Source organism: Lepidochelys kempii, chromosome 10 (genome assembly GCF_965140285.1).
Source record: "Lepidochelys kempii isolate rLepKem1 chromosome 10, rLepKem1.hap1, whole genome shotgun sequence".
Lineage (NCBI taxonomy): Eukaryota > Metazoa > Chordata > Testudines > Cheloniidae > Lepidochelys > Lepidochelys kempii.
The window spans coordinates 51084170-51101471 of record NC_136389.1 but is presented as its reverse complement, the minus strand read 5'-3'; the positions used below and the strand labels follow the sequence as shown (position 1 = coordinate 51101471).

Below are 17302 nucleotides of genomic sequence, written 5' to 3'. Positions count from 1 at the left end.
TGAGTCAAGGCCCATTTCCGCGTCTAGGTTTTCTGGACCAGAAATATTTGGTCAGGTTCATCCCCTTACACCAGCATGTGTTTGGCCCATGTGCCTGCAAGATTGCAGGATTCTAAAGGGACCTTTCCCCCTTTGGGAGGCTGAGGAGCTGGCCCTGGAGGAAGTAATGTGTCATTCTGGCTATACCCTGCCTGCCTCCCTGGACCATGCCCCAGTTAAAGTCCATCCTGGGCACTGTTCCTCTGCGGATCCCCCTCTGCCTCTTGCTCCTTTCAATAGCTGGTGAATCTCTAGCCGGCTCCCAGCTGCAGGGCGAGTGACAGTTGGGGTCTCCCTTTGGGGAGCCCCAGGAGCTGGCTAGCTGGCTGAAGGCAGGGCGGGCTGATGGATGGATGGATGCTGCCGAGTCCCACGGGAGGAGAGGTGGGGGGAAGTGACTCACACAGCCAGCGCTTCAGCCCGCCCCGCTCACAAGGTGCCGGAGCTGAGAGCAGCCAGAGCCCGGGTCGCTCCGTCCTGCCCCGCCGCCGCGCACGCCCCGCCGCCTCCGACATGCCCAACTTCGCCGGCACCTGGAAAATGAAGAGCAGCGAGAACTTCGACGAGCTCCTGAAAGCGCTGGGTAAGGAGCGGGCGGGGCGCGCGTCTGCCCGGCGCCGGCAGCCTGGACACGGGCTGGGGGCGGCGCCGGCGGGGCAGGGACGCAGCCCGCTGCCCCGGGGAGTTAGCAGCCAAGTCAGCCAGTCTGCAGCCGCGTGGCTCGGCCCCGGGTGCCGGCTGCCTTCTCCCCGCAGCCGCGGGGCGCGGGGCTGCGGAGACCTCGCCGCACGGGGCGGCCGTCCGAGGTGCTAGCCTGGGAAGCGACGTGCCGCCAGCAGGTGGCCGCCAGCAGGTGGCTACCAGCCCGCCCGGCCCATGGCGAGCCGCTCCGCCCAGCCTCGCGCCCCAGGCATTGCCGTCATGGGCCGTGCCAACCTGTCCGGGGTCGGAGTGATTAACGCACCTGCAGGGCTGTGGCCAACGCCAAGCCATTGCTGCCAAGCCTGCTGCTAAACGCCGTCCGCAGCGCGGTGAGCGGTGCTGGAGGGGCCCGGTTAGGTTAATGCTCTGCTTCCTGGTCTCCCCCTCTGCCCAGGTGTCAATGCGATGCTCAGGAGAGTGGCGGTGGCAGCCGCCTCCAAACCGCATGTGGAGATCCGCCAGGACGGGGACCAGTTCTACATCAAAACGTCTACCACCGTCCGCACCACTGAGATCAACTTCAAAGTAGGGGAGAGCTTCGAAGAGGAGACTGTGGATGGCAGAAAATGCAGGGTAAGGGCGGGGGAGAACTGTGTGTGTGTACAGCCTTGGCTGATGGTGTTTTCCCAACAGAACCCCACTCACCTACCCTGGTAATGGGAGTGGAGTAAGAGTCTGAATAGAACACAACAGACCAGAGGTATGATCCAGCAACGAGACAGCTTCCCCTGTGTCCTAGGAAAAGCCCTTTGCTCTCCCAGCGTGGATTTATCTGAGATCTCGGTAATTTTTATATGCGGCAGATAGATACATTTCCACTGGCTCAAGACAATGGCATTGCCGACTTACTCCTTTACTCGGTCTTCTCTGCCTCCTCCATCCCTAATCTGAACTGTTTGGTTTTTGGCCTCAATCTGGCATTGTTCCTCAGGGAGGGCAGTTTAAAATTAAAAGCAGCAAAAAATATCAGGTCCTGAAGTAAGAGCTCAAGATGATTTTACACAATTCTTCTCCCTAACCCTTGCATGCAGAAATTTTTCTGATTGCTTTTCCTTCTCTCTATTTTAACATGTCCCTAGTGGTGAAAGAGATTTCTTGATTTCTGTCTGTTACCATAACAACACACTGTGGATGAGCAACTAAGATCTCTGCCTTGAGTGCTGTGCAGGATTTAGTGGCACAAACTTGCTCATAACTTTTATCCTAAAACAAAACAGGCTAGGTCTCAAATAAGAATTGCAGGATATTTTTAGCTTTTTCCGGACATTCTTTTATCATAGTTCAAACATATATCTTAATTTTTTGCATAGATATTAATTGCTTGTATCTTTGATCTAATATTGTATCGTGATACTTAATTTTATGTAAACTTCAACGGCTGTCAATTGTTATTACACCACTTTCTTTGTTCAGCGTTATCTTTGAGATGCCTCATCTGTTTGTTTTGGTTTGGTTATTACACTTTACTCTGATGAGAAACTCTGGGCCTGATGTTTCCATTGCTTTGTACCTTGTATAGTCATTTACACTTGTGCAAAGTGGGTGTATAATACTACATTCTGATTTAGTTGCAGCTTACATCCAATTTACACTTATATGAATACACAAGACATAAGGAAATAGAGAATTGGTACCTCTGTGGTGGCAGGAGGGGGTTGTATGAAAAAAGTTCACACAGGACCAGGTTCTGATGTCCTTTACTCTCACTGAGTAGCATCTTGTTTCCCAAGTAGTTCCACTGATGTCAATGACACTACTCATCAATGAAAGTGCTACTCAGTGTGAGTAGTGTCATTGATATCAATGGAACTACTTTCAAAGTAAGATGCAACTCAGTGCAAGTAAAGGATATCAGAATCTAGCCCCCCCCCCCCTTCCCAAAGTAATATTTTAAAAAGGCAAAATAGTAGCAAAATATTTCTGATCATCCCAGGACCAACTTCTGAGTTCATTTGCATTGATGTAAATCTAGAGTAACTTCAAGTTTAGTACAATTACTATGGATTTAAACTGGTGTAACTGGGAGCCTGATCCTGGGAGATCTTGAGCACCCGCAACTCCCATTGAATCTCTAGGATGAACAAATCTATCAAGAAATATCTCACTGGTTTTGTTAATTTCTTTCTCTTGGTGAAAGTAAAATGGAATTTGATCATCCAGAACACACAAATATTTGACTCCATTTTAAATGAAAGTTTTATTGCTACATATGGAAAAACAATAATTATTGCTTTGAAAGTGGGCAAATTTTTAAAATGTAGTTTTCAGTAAAATGTTTTCCATGTGTGAAATTATATGAGTGAATTATATTGCTGAGCTCAGTAGAAAATTGAGCTGTGGCTATGATACAGAAATTGATAGAAAAATAACATCATAATATAGTTTGCAATACCCGACAAAATAGCTGAATGTTTATAGATCCTGAAACACTTTACAGGAAAAGAGGGTCTTATTCTGCAGTCTGACTTGATCTATTTTTCACACAAACAAATAAGGATTAAGGATAGTTGGAATGAAAAGCATAACATGTATAACTCTGCCATATTGGTTTTAAAAGGCTATAATTTTGAAAGAATCATTGTTCTTTATATAAAAGAAATAGCGAATTTTTATATAAAAGAAAACCTTTTTCCTTTGGAAAGTCAAGGAAATGTTGACTTTAATTTTTTTTTATCATCACAGACTAATGAATATCTCCCATGTGCTAGTTGTAAAGCGATTACTTGTACATTCATTATGGGGCATCCTTCTGCACAGCTGTTCCACTGCATTGTGGAATAATAATTCAACACTAGGAGGAAAAGCAGTGGAGAACCTGTGCTTGCCTGCTTGTTAAACAGTATGAAATGCCATGATTTCTCACCTCAAAATAGCTTTATAGTAATAATTCCAAGTGCTCTGAAAAAATGTCCTAGTGTATTTCAGTTTTCAGACCCTCCCCCATATTCATTTTTAAAAAACCCCAAAATATCCAAATTCGAGTGCAACTACTTTAATTTAGTTGCTGTGTACCCTGCTTGTTAGAACTATATGTTAAACATACAAGTAACCTGGAACAGTGCCATATAGAATAAAGATTATAAGTGGCAAGTACTGCATTATTTATTATTCCAAAATGTTACATTTGATTCTAGCTGCTTTTATGCCATGAGGTGGTAAATAACATGTCAGTTCATGCCAGATCTTTACAAAGATGCTAAGTTATTACATGTTAATAAATGAAGCTTCTCAGTTCTCACCATTAAAATTTTTATGAGAATTAAAGGACTTCTTAATTTGGATGCACGGAAATAAACACAGAGTTATGTTGAGAAGTCATATTTGAAATTATTCTTGTTAATTATATGTATATATCTCCAAAACATCCATCCCCAACCTTTGTTTTGATTTTACTGCTTTCTGTTGATATGCCTTTCTCCCTTGCTATTATCTACCATGTGTTGCTCTTTTACTGCAGCAATTATTCTCTGTAGTGTTCATTGTTGTGTCTCTCCCTCATGCTGCCAGGGAATATAATTAATGTTACTAATGGTTTTCTTGCCTGCAGAGTTTAGCCACTTGGGAGAATGAAAACAAGATCTATTGCAAACAAACTCTTATTGGGGGAGAGGGTCCTAAAACATATTGGACTCGGGAATTAGCTAACGATGAGCTGATTTTGGTAAGACCCTTTCACCCTTCCAGTGCATACATTGTACTAATAGGTTTTGTTGCTATGTAATCGGACTGTTACTTTTTTCCATTAATTATTGTGAAACATGCTGCTTTATATTAAATGCATTTGAAAGGCCAGGATGCTCCTAACCCTCTTTAGTGCAATTCACACACAATGACTTTTTTTAAATCATTGTTCTCAGATAACTTACCAAATTATATCATGTTCTTCTGTTTTAACTGCCTCTAAACACTTAGTGGTAAAATAACCATAATGTGCTAAATCCAATTCTATAAATGCAAAGTAACTCCAGTAATTTCAGTTGTAATTGCAGATTTAATCAACGTAAGTGAGAGCAGAGAATTTGACCTAATTTCTGGAGAACTGCCTACTTTGATTTACCTGGAAATATATCCTTTTCCTTCTCCTTTTTTTGGTACATGTGTTATTACATGCTTCTTATCACATGGTATATGACAAAGGAGTGCCTGGCATACTGTTAGCACTATATAACCTCCCTCTGATAAGTAGGAACATGTCACCACATCCTCTATCACCTCTGACTCCCTGCTCATCTCTGAACTCCATTCAGAATTGCCCTCTATTTTCAAGATTCCTAGAATCGCTCTTTCTTATGTCTGAGCTCAACTATGTCCAGCTCCAATCAATCTGCTTCTTCAGTCCTTGTGATCCCTCTATCCACTCCTACATAACACTCCACACTCAGGCAGGAGCAGCAGTTCTGCCTCATGTATCTGGAACTGGATCCCTCCACCTGAGCCAGTGAGGATACATCTACATAGGATACATCAAAGACCCGAGGCACAGCCACAACTGGACTGGGTCAGCTGACTTAGATTCGCGGGGCTCAGGCTGTGGGGTTAAAAATTGCTGTGTAAATGTTCAAGCTCGGGCTCGAGCCTGAGCCCTGGGACCTTCCACCCTTGCAGTACGGTGTAGATGTACCCGCAGTCAGATTCAGTCTATTTACTTCTCCTACAGTTGTCATCTTGGTACTGATATCCCTTCTCTGAATCTCACCTTAGTGCCCAGCCCTGCTACAACTGCAGCTGTGATCTGTAACTGGCTAGAGACATGGTCACTTTAACTTGATTACAAGTATCACAGTTAAACTTGTGCCCACACAGTAGCCTTTCCCCCACAACAGCAGTTTGCACATCCAGAGTCACTGCATTGCCTGTTTGTGTCAGTGCATTCTGGGTAAATCCAGTAATTTTATCCCAAGGATGGTCCAGTGGTTAGAGCACTAGTCTCCGCTGTGGGAGATCCAAGGTCAGTTCTTGCTCTGACACAGACATCCTGTGCAGCCATGGGAAAATCAATTAGTGCCTCTCTATGCCTCAGTTTGCTATCTGTAAAATGGGGCTAATAGCAGTGCCCTATCTCACAGGAGTGCTGTGAGGATATATACATTAAAGATTGTAAGGTACTCAGATACTACAGTGATGGGGACTATATAAGTATCTTAGATAGAGAGAACAGTACTTCAGCCCGGGAATAGAGTGTCTGGAGGACATGCTGTCTGGGATGGAGGCAGTCAACTGACTTATAGCACATACAACAATGGGGAGGGGATTTTTAGTCCAGAACACTGGGGCATACCTCTGCTCTTACGAAAGATATCAATACAATCTAACCTTCATGTAATCCAGACAGGAGCTCTGTTTTTTAAGATTTCATCTGAAAGGGGAAAAAAACAACAACAACAACAGATCTGACCCTGTGTAGACAAGAAGCTTTTAGAATGTTAAAGTTGTTATTTCAGATAGTGAGGAACAGTGTTTCTAGGAATGGGGTGGATGTTATTAGTGAAATCACACTGGTTTCCATAAACATGAATATCCAGATCCTTCTGTTTGTTCAACTCTAGTAAGCCTTTATGTTACCCAGATAGCTTAGGAAGCGGGGAGTTCTACCCTCTGTTTCATACCTTTTTTTCCCTTTTTTTTTTAACTGATACAAACAGAATTTATTTCCAACTGTCATTTTTCCAGCTCTCTAACAAAGCATTTTTGGATTTTGTCATCTAAGCAACCTACTCACGAGGCATTTGCAAAACCAAGGCCAACTCTTACAGTACAAGCAGGAGATCCGATTGTAATGCTGTCACCTTCTGCAGCCACGACACAAACTGACCCAACTGGGAAAGGAGAGTGAGGTTAAGAAACACAATATGGACTCATAGAATATAAGGCTAGAAGGAACCATTGTATTCAGCTAGTCTAACCTCCTCTATAACCAGAGGCCATAGGACTCCCCAGAATTAATTCCTGTTTCAACTAAAGCGGTGGTTTTCAACCTTTTTTCATTTGCAGACCCCTAAAAATTTTCAAATGGAGGTGCAGACCCCTTTGGAAATCTTAGACATAGTCTGCAGGCCCCCAGGGGTCTGCAGACCACAGGTTGAAAACCACTGAATTAGAGCATATTTTTTAGAAAAATATCCAATCTTGATTTAAAAAGGCTTTCTCTCTTGAAGGTTTTTGCTTGAACCATAATGACTGGGAGCTGAAATTCGCCCTGGTGCAATTTTCTGCAAGCAGCCGTTTAAAGCTTAATGTATCCCAGCTCCAACCTTCTTCTCAGGCCTCCCTCCTCTTCAACACCCCCTTCTCCTATAATCCTTCCCATAGCTCCCCAGTCAGTTTATCCCAGCTCCCTTCTAGCAGAGCTGGAGGGAGCCCCATTCCTGTGCGCCTTGGGGGTCTCTGCAGCTGGGATAGCTGCCTTGCATGGAGCAGAACCTGTGCTGTAGTGTATAAGCCATGCAGGGCTGGTGCCTGATCCTTTGAGAAGACACAGTTCTGAGTTTTTTCAGGTATAGCATCATACATTTCACACCAAGGTGAATTTTTTTTTACATCTCTGTTTTGTGTTCCCAAAAATGATCTTTGCTCTTCGTTCATCTTAACTTGGGAAAGGTGTTATTGGTACGTCAAGAATAAATCTTGTTCGTCTAAGGCCTGATGGTCTATGGAGGCAGGATCAACCCCCTGTTTTGCAAAAGGTCACGTTAACACTTTAAAACTCTTTTTTAAAAGATGCTTTCTCCAGTATTATTTATAGTAATCCCATTGGAAATGTGGCAATGGAGCCTTCATATTTAATAGCATTATTATTCTATATCACAGACTTATTAGTATAGGGTTTCTCAGAAATGTTAACATGGGGGGGTTCTTTGGTTTTGGGTTTTTTAAGTATTGAAAACTTGGATTTTAAATACTTTTGAATAAAAATGGATATAAAGGATTACATGGGATGTGCAAACAAAAAGGGAGGTGAGGAGGGAACTTGTCAAAGTTCAGATTTCTTACCTTGAGAGTATCCTTAACTATCCTTAACTTTAAATTAGACTACAGATACAGGGCCAGATTCTGATCTTATTTGCACGAGAACACTATTCACTAGAGTTATTTTGAATTTATATCAGTGTAATCAGGACCAGAGTCTGACCCAGCATATGTATTTCATGTACAGGTCTAAAAATGAAGATTTATGGTTGAGGTTATTTTAAAATAAGGTCTTTTTTCCTTACTTCCTAATTGTGAGTCTATTGTTTTTTGCTGTTATTGCGCTTTTCTGTGACCTTAATGAGCTGTCAATCACTCATGCAAATTAGGAGGGACAAAGGGTCTGCTCTTACCCAAAATTAAAGGTTGCTGCCTTCAAATATTAGCGGTTCAAATTAAATAATTTATCTTCTATCTTTTCTGTGTTGCTTCTTTCATGACTGCTCAGCCCCTTATCTGTATCGCAAATGCTGTATAGTAGATAATTTCTGAAGAATGGCTTTAAAAAACAGCTTCAAACCAAATTTTGCACAGTTCACATGTCACACAGGGGTTCTCAGAATCAATTTTAGCAAGGGTCAAAGATCAGAAGTTTGAGGGGTCTGAAGCATTGTTTCTATTCCCCTTCCTCTCCCTGGAAAATTCATGCTATAGTTGATTAAAACTGGTGAACTGTGAAGCATAGATGAATGATTGAACATTTTTTAAATGATATTTCTGGATTCTGAAATTAAACATGGCAGGTAAGATGGTCCAACCCAGATTGGAGAGAGATCGCACAGCTGAGTGCCAAAGTGTGTCTGTGTGGGTTTAAGCCTTGGAATTAAACCACTTAAAGGTTTAATGCTTCCTATATTTTAAAAAAGTCTGATCTTAAGTAATCAAGTGGAGGGTCTGCTCCCCAGGGCTTAATTTTTGCTGGGGCTTGCCAGTGCTGAGCCCAACCTCTAGGCTTGGCAGTTCATAGCTCCGGCAACTCTGGGCTTGCTGCATCAGTTATGAAAGTAAAAAAGATTGCTTTAACCCCAGCACCTCTTTCATTACAAATTAAACATTGCTTCTCCCACTGAAGTCAATGCGGGTTTTGCCATTCACCTCAATAAAAGCAAGGTCAAGCCCAGAACCAGTACCCATCCATGTTTAAGTACTGGAGATACCTAATGCATTATTTGAATATGCATCCTGTTGTAATACCATTTGTAATACAGCTGACTGACTGATATAGGTATTTAATCATATAAGTTAGGAGATAGAGTTATCCATTGGATAGACCATTGGACTGCAAGTCAGGAGATCTGGCTTCTATTCTTGCCTTTGTCACTTCCTGTGTGACATTGGACAAGCCAACAATTTTCAAACTTGGGTATTCTAAGCTTAGGCACCCAAATAAGTGGCCTGATTTTGAGAGGTACTGAGCATTGACTTTGATGGGCACTATAAATGGTAAAGAGGACAGGTCACTGATACAGAGCAATCTGAAAAAAGAAAAGGAGTACTTGTGGCACCTTAGAGACTAACCAATTTATTTGAGCATGAGCTTTCGTGAGCTACAGCTCACTTCATCAGATGCATACTGTGGAAACTACAGCTACATACCACTACATACCACGGTATGCATCCGATGAAGTGAGCTGTAGCTCACGAAAGCTCATGCTCAAATAAATTGGTTAGTCTCTAAGGTGCCACAAGTACTCCTTTTCTTTTTGCGAATACAGACTAACACGGCTGTTACTCTGAAACAGAGCAATCTGACTCACTTGATAAGCTGGTAACAAGCAAATAATATATCTTTTAATACAGGTGAGTGTAGATGCATATATCTAGGAACAAAGAATGTAGGTCATACTTACATGGCGGGGGACTCTGTCTTGGGAAGCAGTGGCTCTGAAAAATATTTGGAGGTCATGGTGGATAATCAGCTGAACTTGAGCTCGCAGTGTGATGCTCAGGTCAAAAGGGCTCATGTGATCCTTGGATGCATAAACAGGGGAATCTTGAGTAGGAGTAGAGAAGTTATTTTATCTTTGTATTTGGCACTGGTGTAGCCTCTGCTGGAATACTATGTCCGGTTCTGGTGTCCACAGTTCAAAAAGGACGTTGCTAAATTGGAGAGGGTTCAGAGAAGAGCCACAAAAATGATCAAAGGATTAGAAACTAATGTTAGTGACACAGTCATAGACTCCAGGAGCTCAATCTATTTATCTTAACAAAGAGAAGATTATGGGGTGATGTGATCACAGTCTGTAAGTACCTTCTTGGGGAAAACTATTTGTCTGCTAGAGGGAAGAGCCCATTATCAAAGATATAACAAGATCCAGTGGTTGGAAGTTGAAGCTAGACAAATTCAGACTGTAAATCAGCTATATATTTTTAACTGTGGGAGTAATTAACCATTAGAACAATCTACTAATGGCTGTGCTGGAACCTCCATCACTGGCCATTTTTAAATCAAAATTGAATGTTTTATAAAAGATATGCTCTAGTTCAAACAGAAATTGTGCTGGGGACGTTCTACAGCCCACGTTATGCAGGAGGTCAGACTAAATGAGTACAATGGTCCCTTCTGGCCTTGGAATCTATGAAAAAGCTGTGGAAGTCTCTCTATTCAAGTACTGGGGACCTGAGCTAATGTCCACTGATGTCAATGGGAGCCCGTTCATGGACTTTGATGTGCACTGGATCAGGTCCTGGGTGAAATTGCAGAGTGTGAATTGATGGATTATCTCATTCTGCCAGGAATCAGGGCCTGCAGCAGAGCCAGGCTCCAAGCAGCCTCATCACTAGAGCTGGCCAGCAGCAGGCTGCCTGATTGGCCATTCCATCTGATTGGCTGGCGGGGCTATGTTGTAATTTCTGAAATAATAAATTTAAGACACTATAATAATTTACACTTAGATACAGCACCTCCCCCAGCACTTTACAAACATTCAGCCTCACTGCACCCTTGTAAGGCGAGTTTTATCCCTATTGTACAGATGGGGAAAATGAGACAGAAAAAGGCTCGTGACTGTTTGCAGGTTATACAGTGAGCTAGTGGCAGAATATATTAATATAAACAAAGTCTTGAATTCCACCTATTATGCTGTTATGTCTCGACAGAGCTGATTCCTGGATTCCTGTTTCACAGGATAGCTCTCCTTTAAATTTGTACTTGCTAGACAGAAGCAAGAGACTGGTTAAAAGGCAATTATTTGGGTTTGGATCCAGATTAAGTTTAGATGAAAATTTAGGTTTGAAGCTTATGAGAAAGGATGGGAATATCAAAAACATCTAAGGGAATTGTGTGCCCAGTTCCCATTGATTACAATGCGTGTTAGGTGCCATGTTCACATGGGCCCTTTTGAAAATCCCACCTTTGTCATTAGCATTGGTTTCAGATTTGACAGTGCTGGACTCTTCCAAGATGCTTTTTGGAAATTTCAGCCCAAGACAGGCTGGACTGTCTGTCTCGATTTCTACCCTCTTGCATAATGGCATTCTTATGAGATCTGCTGTGCTGATGAGATTTCTTCCACATCTCTTCCAAACTAGAACCAAAACCTTAGGGGCAGATTCAGACGGAGAGACTCTCCTGTCTCCTCAAACCACTCCCCATCCCTAAATCCAATGAATTTTAGGGCAGGGGGTTGTGAGATTACAATCCCTCAATCTATCTGTACCTAATCTGTGGGTCTGGATCTATACTGTGCAGAAGTCTAGTCAGAGCTCTTCTGAGTCTCCATTAAAGTTTATTTTCCTCTGTCTAGGAACTGTTCTCATGGACCAGCACTGTGCAGAACTCAATGGGCGTTACATGTAGGGAAGGGCTTCAAGATCTGAGTTTCTTGGTAGTTTAGAGTGGAATGTTAAATTGATTTAAGGCTTGATTGTGCCATTCTTATGAAGGGGACCACTTATATGATCAGTCCTGTTGATTTTAATGGGACTTCTCACAAGACTAGATGCTCACCAATGTATGAGGTGTACAACTGTGTCCTTAACATGTATCTGTGAAGCAAAGTCATGTGTAACTTTAAAGAAAAGGAATGCAGAAAGTATGAGTACATGTCCCTCCAACACATAACTTTCTCTGCTCAACAATATGTTTTAATGCCATTTCACTAATAATGCTACTATGCTAAACTTTTAGGCTTTTCAAAATTTTCCAACATGGGTGCCTAAAGTTAACAACTTAAATCCACTTTAGGCACCTAAATAAGTAGCTCTACTTTCAAAGGGGCTGGAAATCAGACCACTTATTTAGGTGTCCAACTGTGGATTTAGGTGGCTAGCTTTAGGCACACAAGTTTTAAAAATATGAACTTTACCTATAAAATATAAAACATCAGAGCTAAAAAATGCAACACATTCCTATAGCATCTGAGAAACCACATAATCTGGATTGGCTCTTCAGGAAAGGAACAATGTCTAGCTCTGTTTGAAGGGTCATGTCAATGGCACCTGATAGGTGACTATTAGCAAGTAGTCTTCTAAATCCTGTGCAAACGTGTTTGATCTCTTTGCATGTGTAGCTAGGGAAGAAGTCTATAGGACTTTTGTCCCCTACCTCTTGCAGAGAATGTGTGCACAAAGTCAGTTTTATTTTGTTTTATTTCTATTAGTATTATTTTTATTCTAGTAGCACCTAAAGGCCCAACCCCCATTGTGTTGGGCACTGTACAAACATAATAAAAAGACAATCCCTGCCTCAAAACTCTTATAATCAAAATAAAATTGCTTAAAAACATCACAGTAATAAAACTCCTCCGGGTACCATTCCTACACTCCTTTTTCTGGCATAGCTCCTGCTTAAGTTATCTGGCATGTGTGCATATTTTTGCAAATGTTGTCAGGAAGCCATGTTAAAGTGGGGTAAATCTGGTGGGGTATTAGTGCGCCATGCTGGATTATATGGCTGTGGGGAACTGGTTGAATCCTTTAACTGCTCATTTGCAGGGAATGAGTTTGCCTCAGACAGATTCCGAGTCGATAAGTGTCCATGTCAGAAAACATCAGCAGAACTGGCAAGTTTATTGGTAGACTCAGCAGAGGGGCCGAGGATCGAATGGGCATTGCAAGGAGACTAAGCTACCCTCTCACTCCCAGAGGAGAAAGCTCCAGGTCAGGGTCAGGACTCCCCGTCAGAGCAGTGTGGGGATACTCACATTGATGCTGTCTACACTATAGCTGGAAAAAGAGGATTTCAGTCTGTAGGTCTGTCACGTCAACATCTTGCAGCAGCATTATCCAATTACAGGTTTTATATATATAGTGGTATATATAGACCAGATCTTCAGCTGGTGTAAATCAGCATTGCTCCATTGATCGCACTGGAGCTACACTGATTTACACCAGCTGAGGAACTGGACAGCTAAGCAGTCAGTCTTGTACGTGCAGTCAATCTGATCTGAATCCCACCCTAAACACCCTTAATTCAGACAAAGCCATTCAAAGATTGTGACTGTTTTCAAATATAAAAACCTAGTACATTCCAACTTCTCTTGCCATTCACAAATGCATGCCAAGAAACTGTAGAAAAATTATGAGGTTCCAGGCTATTTATCTCTCTGACAAACTTCGTGTCTGGGAAAGAGAACCACCTTCAGTATATTACCCTTTCAAAACTTACGTCTTTGCTTCGGCAAAGTTACAATCTAATGTCTGCTATACCACTAGCTACTATGGTAAAATTAACATACTCCTGAAAAATTGTATGTAATTTTTGCCTATTACCTCTCTGCTGATTGATTTCTGTTTCTTTTCAAGACTTTTGGTGCCGATGATGTTGTGTGCACAAGAATTTATGTAAGAGAATGAAGAACACCAATTGACTTGTCATCTGGGATGGAGTGGAGGATTAAGAGGCAGCCGTTGTGAGAAATCCTGCATAATGAATATCTATGTGTACTGTTACTAATGCAGCATTGTATGTGACCAAGTGTGTCATATCAGAATCCCTATCTGCTGTTAAGTGTATTTTGCTTTTGTTTTGCATAACAAATATTGTTCCTTTTGACTCTTATGCCGTCACTTTTCAGTCTACTTTGTATTTTGTAGTTACAAATTTGTATCAGTTATTAAATTTATTGGGCATAACTCACAGCTGTTTTGTTAGTTGTTCTGGATTGAAAGCCCAACAAAACATCTAGGGCTAGTATGGGCCAACTGGACACAGCCCCATGTTGGGGGCAGTGCAGCGTCCCACTGACCCTGGGAAGTGCTGGAGGCTCTCTGCATGCCTTCCAGAGCTCCCCAATGTGTAAGGGGAGTGCACAACTGCTCCCCCTTTTTAAGGGATGCAGCATGTTCCCGCAGAGCCATGGTTCTGCTTACTCTCTACCCCTCCACACCCCCTCTAGGGCACCATGAGGGAACAATCTCTATGCTGCTTTGAGTGGAGGGACTGCCATTCTGTTGCAAGCCATGCAGTGTGGGGAAAGCTCATCCCACTACATTTCCACAATAGAGCTAGGCAGGAACTACCCTTTTAACACTGGCATCAGTCAACCTTCCCCAGTGGTGACAGCCATTAGCTACTCACAGTAAGACCCCCAGCTTAATTTAAAGGCAAACAATGTTTTCATAATTTCTCACAGTGATTGCTGTTACACCAGGACATCTTGGATCTGCCCAGAGAGCAGTCAGACCCAACACACCTTGCCTACTATCCTTAAAGGGTAGAGCGGAGGAAAGCCTACTGAGACCCCCACCCCCACTGAACTTTTCCTTTTGTGGGTCACTTATAATGCTGAGAATTTCTTGTGGACCCACAGCAACCCTCAGCACCCCCTTCCCGCTCACTACGTGTGACTCAGTATTTCAACCTATGAAGAGCCAGAAAGGGCTTGGTGGACCATAGCTTGAGAACCACGGAAAGTATCTCCATGCCTAATGAGTGGAGCTCAGACACCAGCACTGTTACGGTTTAGATCCAAGCTGGAAGTATCTTCAGGGCACTAAGATGTAAATGAGCCAGGCACTCCTGTTTTCTTCACAGTCTCCCCCTCCGGTATTACCACAGCAAATGTTGCTCTTTCCCTTTAAAACATATATAATGAAGTGTCCAGGAAAATGGAATAGAAAAACTGGCTATTTCTATCCCAGGGATTTCTTGCGAACAAACTGTCAACTCTGTTAATTAGCGTGGTGTTTTTCTGATGGGGATAAGAAAATTAGTAGCTTTTAGAAATGCATCTGTGGGTAAACCCTGCTACAACCAATACCCACAAAAATGTACAGAGCTACATACCGCTGCAAATCTTGCATGCCTTCTGTGGCTTTCAGAGCATCCCACAATATGCCAGGTTAAAAATATCTGTCTATCTGTACAGAATCTCCCATGTCCTCAATGTTCCTCTGGTATCTGAATGAGGAATCCCTGGGTACTCTGTCTGTGAAGATCCTCCTTCAGGTTCAGTAATAATATGAACTGCAGCATGAGTAACTTTCTTCCTGCAACATGGAGAGAATGCATCTTACAGTTACATGGAACTAACATTTGCCCTCAATGTAATAATTATCAAAACGTGGCTTTTTTGACAATAATACGCACCGCTTAGACAGGAAGTGAAGAACAGCACATCCACTTACTTGCTGTTCTGAACTGGCTTGAATTACTGGGGATGCAGGCATATAATAAGCTTAATAATAATAACAAGCAAGAACAATCCTACCAGCATGGGGCTGTTACAAGCTGAATAGAAAATTTGCTTAGCTGAGGAAAAATTGTTGAGGGGAAAAAATATTTTTTAAGAATTGCATTAGTCCACTACAATGTCCATTCCAACAGTAATCCATAGGAGAAAGAATAGTCTTGGCTTTAAGGCACTGGGGTAGGATTCAGGAGAGCTGAGTTCAATTCCTAGTTCTGCCATGGATGTGCTGTGAGAATTTTTGGGCAAGTCACTCATGATCTGATTTTTTCAGACATATTGAGCACCCTGTCTCCAGCTGAAGTCACTAGGGGGAGTTGCAAGAGATTGGCACATTTGAAACTCAAGCCACCAGTTTCTCAGTGCCTTAGATCTGTAGAATGGGAAATATGCTGCCCTAGTTCACCAGGGTGTTGTGAGGGACCTAGATACTGTGGTGATGGGGCAAAACAGATAGAGAGGTCCATAAAGATAAGAGAGAATATTTATACAGGCAGACCATCAGTATCTGAAACATTTGGACCTAATCTGCACCAGAAAATGTTTGCCTGTATAGCTATACCAGTGAACCTTCCCAGTGTACACGCAGCTTATACCTGAAAAAGGGAGCTTTTGCCGATTTAGCTTATACTAGTCCCACGAATGAAATAAGCAATACTGGCAAAAGCACTCTTTTGTGTTATAGCTGTGTCTATGTTAGGGCCCAGATCGTTGCTTAAATCGGGGGAGTTAGGCATTTAAACACGGGTGAAGATCTTGGCCTAGGGCTTTTGCCAGAGTAGAAATGTTGCATAAACAAAATCGCATCCCTAACTAACATTACTATCCCAGGAAAAGCTTTGAGTGTAGACCAGGCCCTGATCGTCCGTCTTCTGGTGCCTTGACCAGACTTCTCACACTACCTACACCTGAACAGAATGGAATCTACCTTGTAAGAGACCGTTTTTCTCTCTCTCCACACAAAATATGGCCACAGTATGTAGCCCAGCAGAATGTGGCCCAGCACGTTTTGGCTCAGATGGAAAAGTCACACACTTGTCTGGAAGGGAGAGCAGAACCCGAGGTTGATTATGACAATTGGCATATTTTATCCAGAGCTTCTTAATTGTTTTTAAATGTGGTCCATTATAGATGCATCTGAAGAGTAACCATGACCTCCTAGTCCTGCACTCAGCTATGCCACTGGGGTTGCTCCCCAGGGCAGGGTGCCAGCCATTGGATCCAGCTGAAGGATCAGGGCCATCGCTCTAACATTTCCTACAACAAGTGAATGTATGTAATGGAAGCCATGAGACTAGAAAGGATAGTGCTAAATGACTCTGCTGTTCCAGCAATTATCCTTTTGAGAGTTTTCATGTTGATTGTCAAAAATGGTCAGATATCCATCCAGTTGGCAATTGCTCTGTAGCAAAGCACGAGCCATAAATCTGAGTTGTGAGGTTATGATTAAAAGCAGATTCTTGAGACAGGGATCGTTTTGTGTAACAGGAAATTTATCTGCTTTAGTGCTGGAAACCAGCCACAGAAATGAAGTTTTGCCTGTAGCTTAGCATTGCAGCAGTTCCCTACTCTCTTAGTGCTGTCACAGCAGCTTTGCAACCTTATCGATTTAGGGTTGCCAATTTTGGTTGGACATATTCTTGGAAGTTTCACCACATGACATAATCTTTAATTAAAGATTAATCTTTAATTCCTGGAGGCTCCAGGACAATCCTGGAGAGTTGACAATCCTATTGTGTGGCATTGCATTAGATTTATGCCGGTGTAAATTGAGAGCAGACTCTGGCTACACTCCAATCAGAGGTGCGACGGCAGCAAATCCCCAAGCTAGCTTTGCTCTAGCCAGCTCAAATACCAATAGCAGGGAAGTTGCAGTAGCACAAGTGTCAGCATGGGCTATACACATCCACGTGGGGTCCTGGGTATGGAATCAGGTGGCTAGCCCATGCTGCCATGTTGAGATC

General features: G+C 42.6%; 1 protein-coding gene across 1 annotated transcript; it reads left to right on the top strand.

Moving 5' to 3' along the window:
• The first annotated feature begins 363 nt into the window (after positions 1 to 363).
• CRABP1 (cellular retinoic acid binding protein 1) lies at positions 364 to 13786 on the top strand. Its single transcript, XM_073361467.1, has 4 exons — positions 364 to 622; positions 1136 to 1314; positions 4289 to 4402; positions 13453 to 13786. The coding sequence occupies exons 1-4, from the start codon at positions 385 to 387 to the stop codon at positions 13501 to 13503; spliced, it is 582 nt and encodes a 193-aa protein (XP_073217568.1). The 5' UTR covers positions 364 to 384; the 3' UTR covers positions 13504 to 13786.
• The last annotated feature ends 3516 nt before the right edge of the window (positions 13787 to 17302 follow it).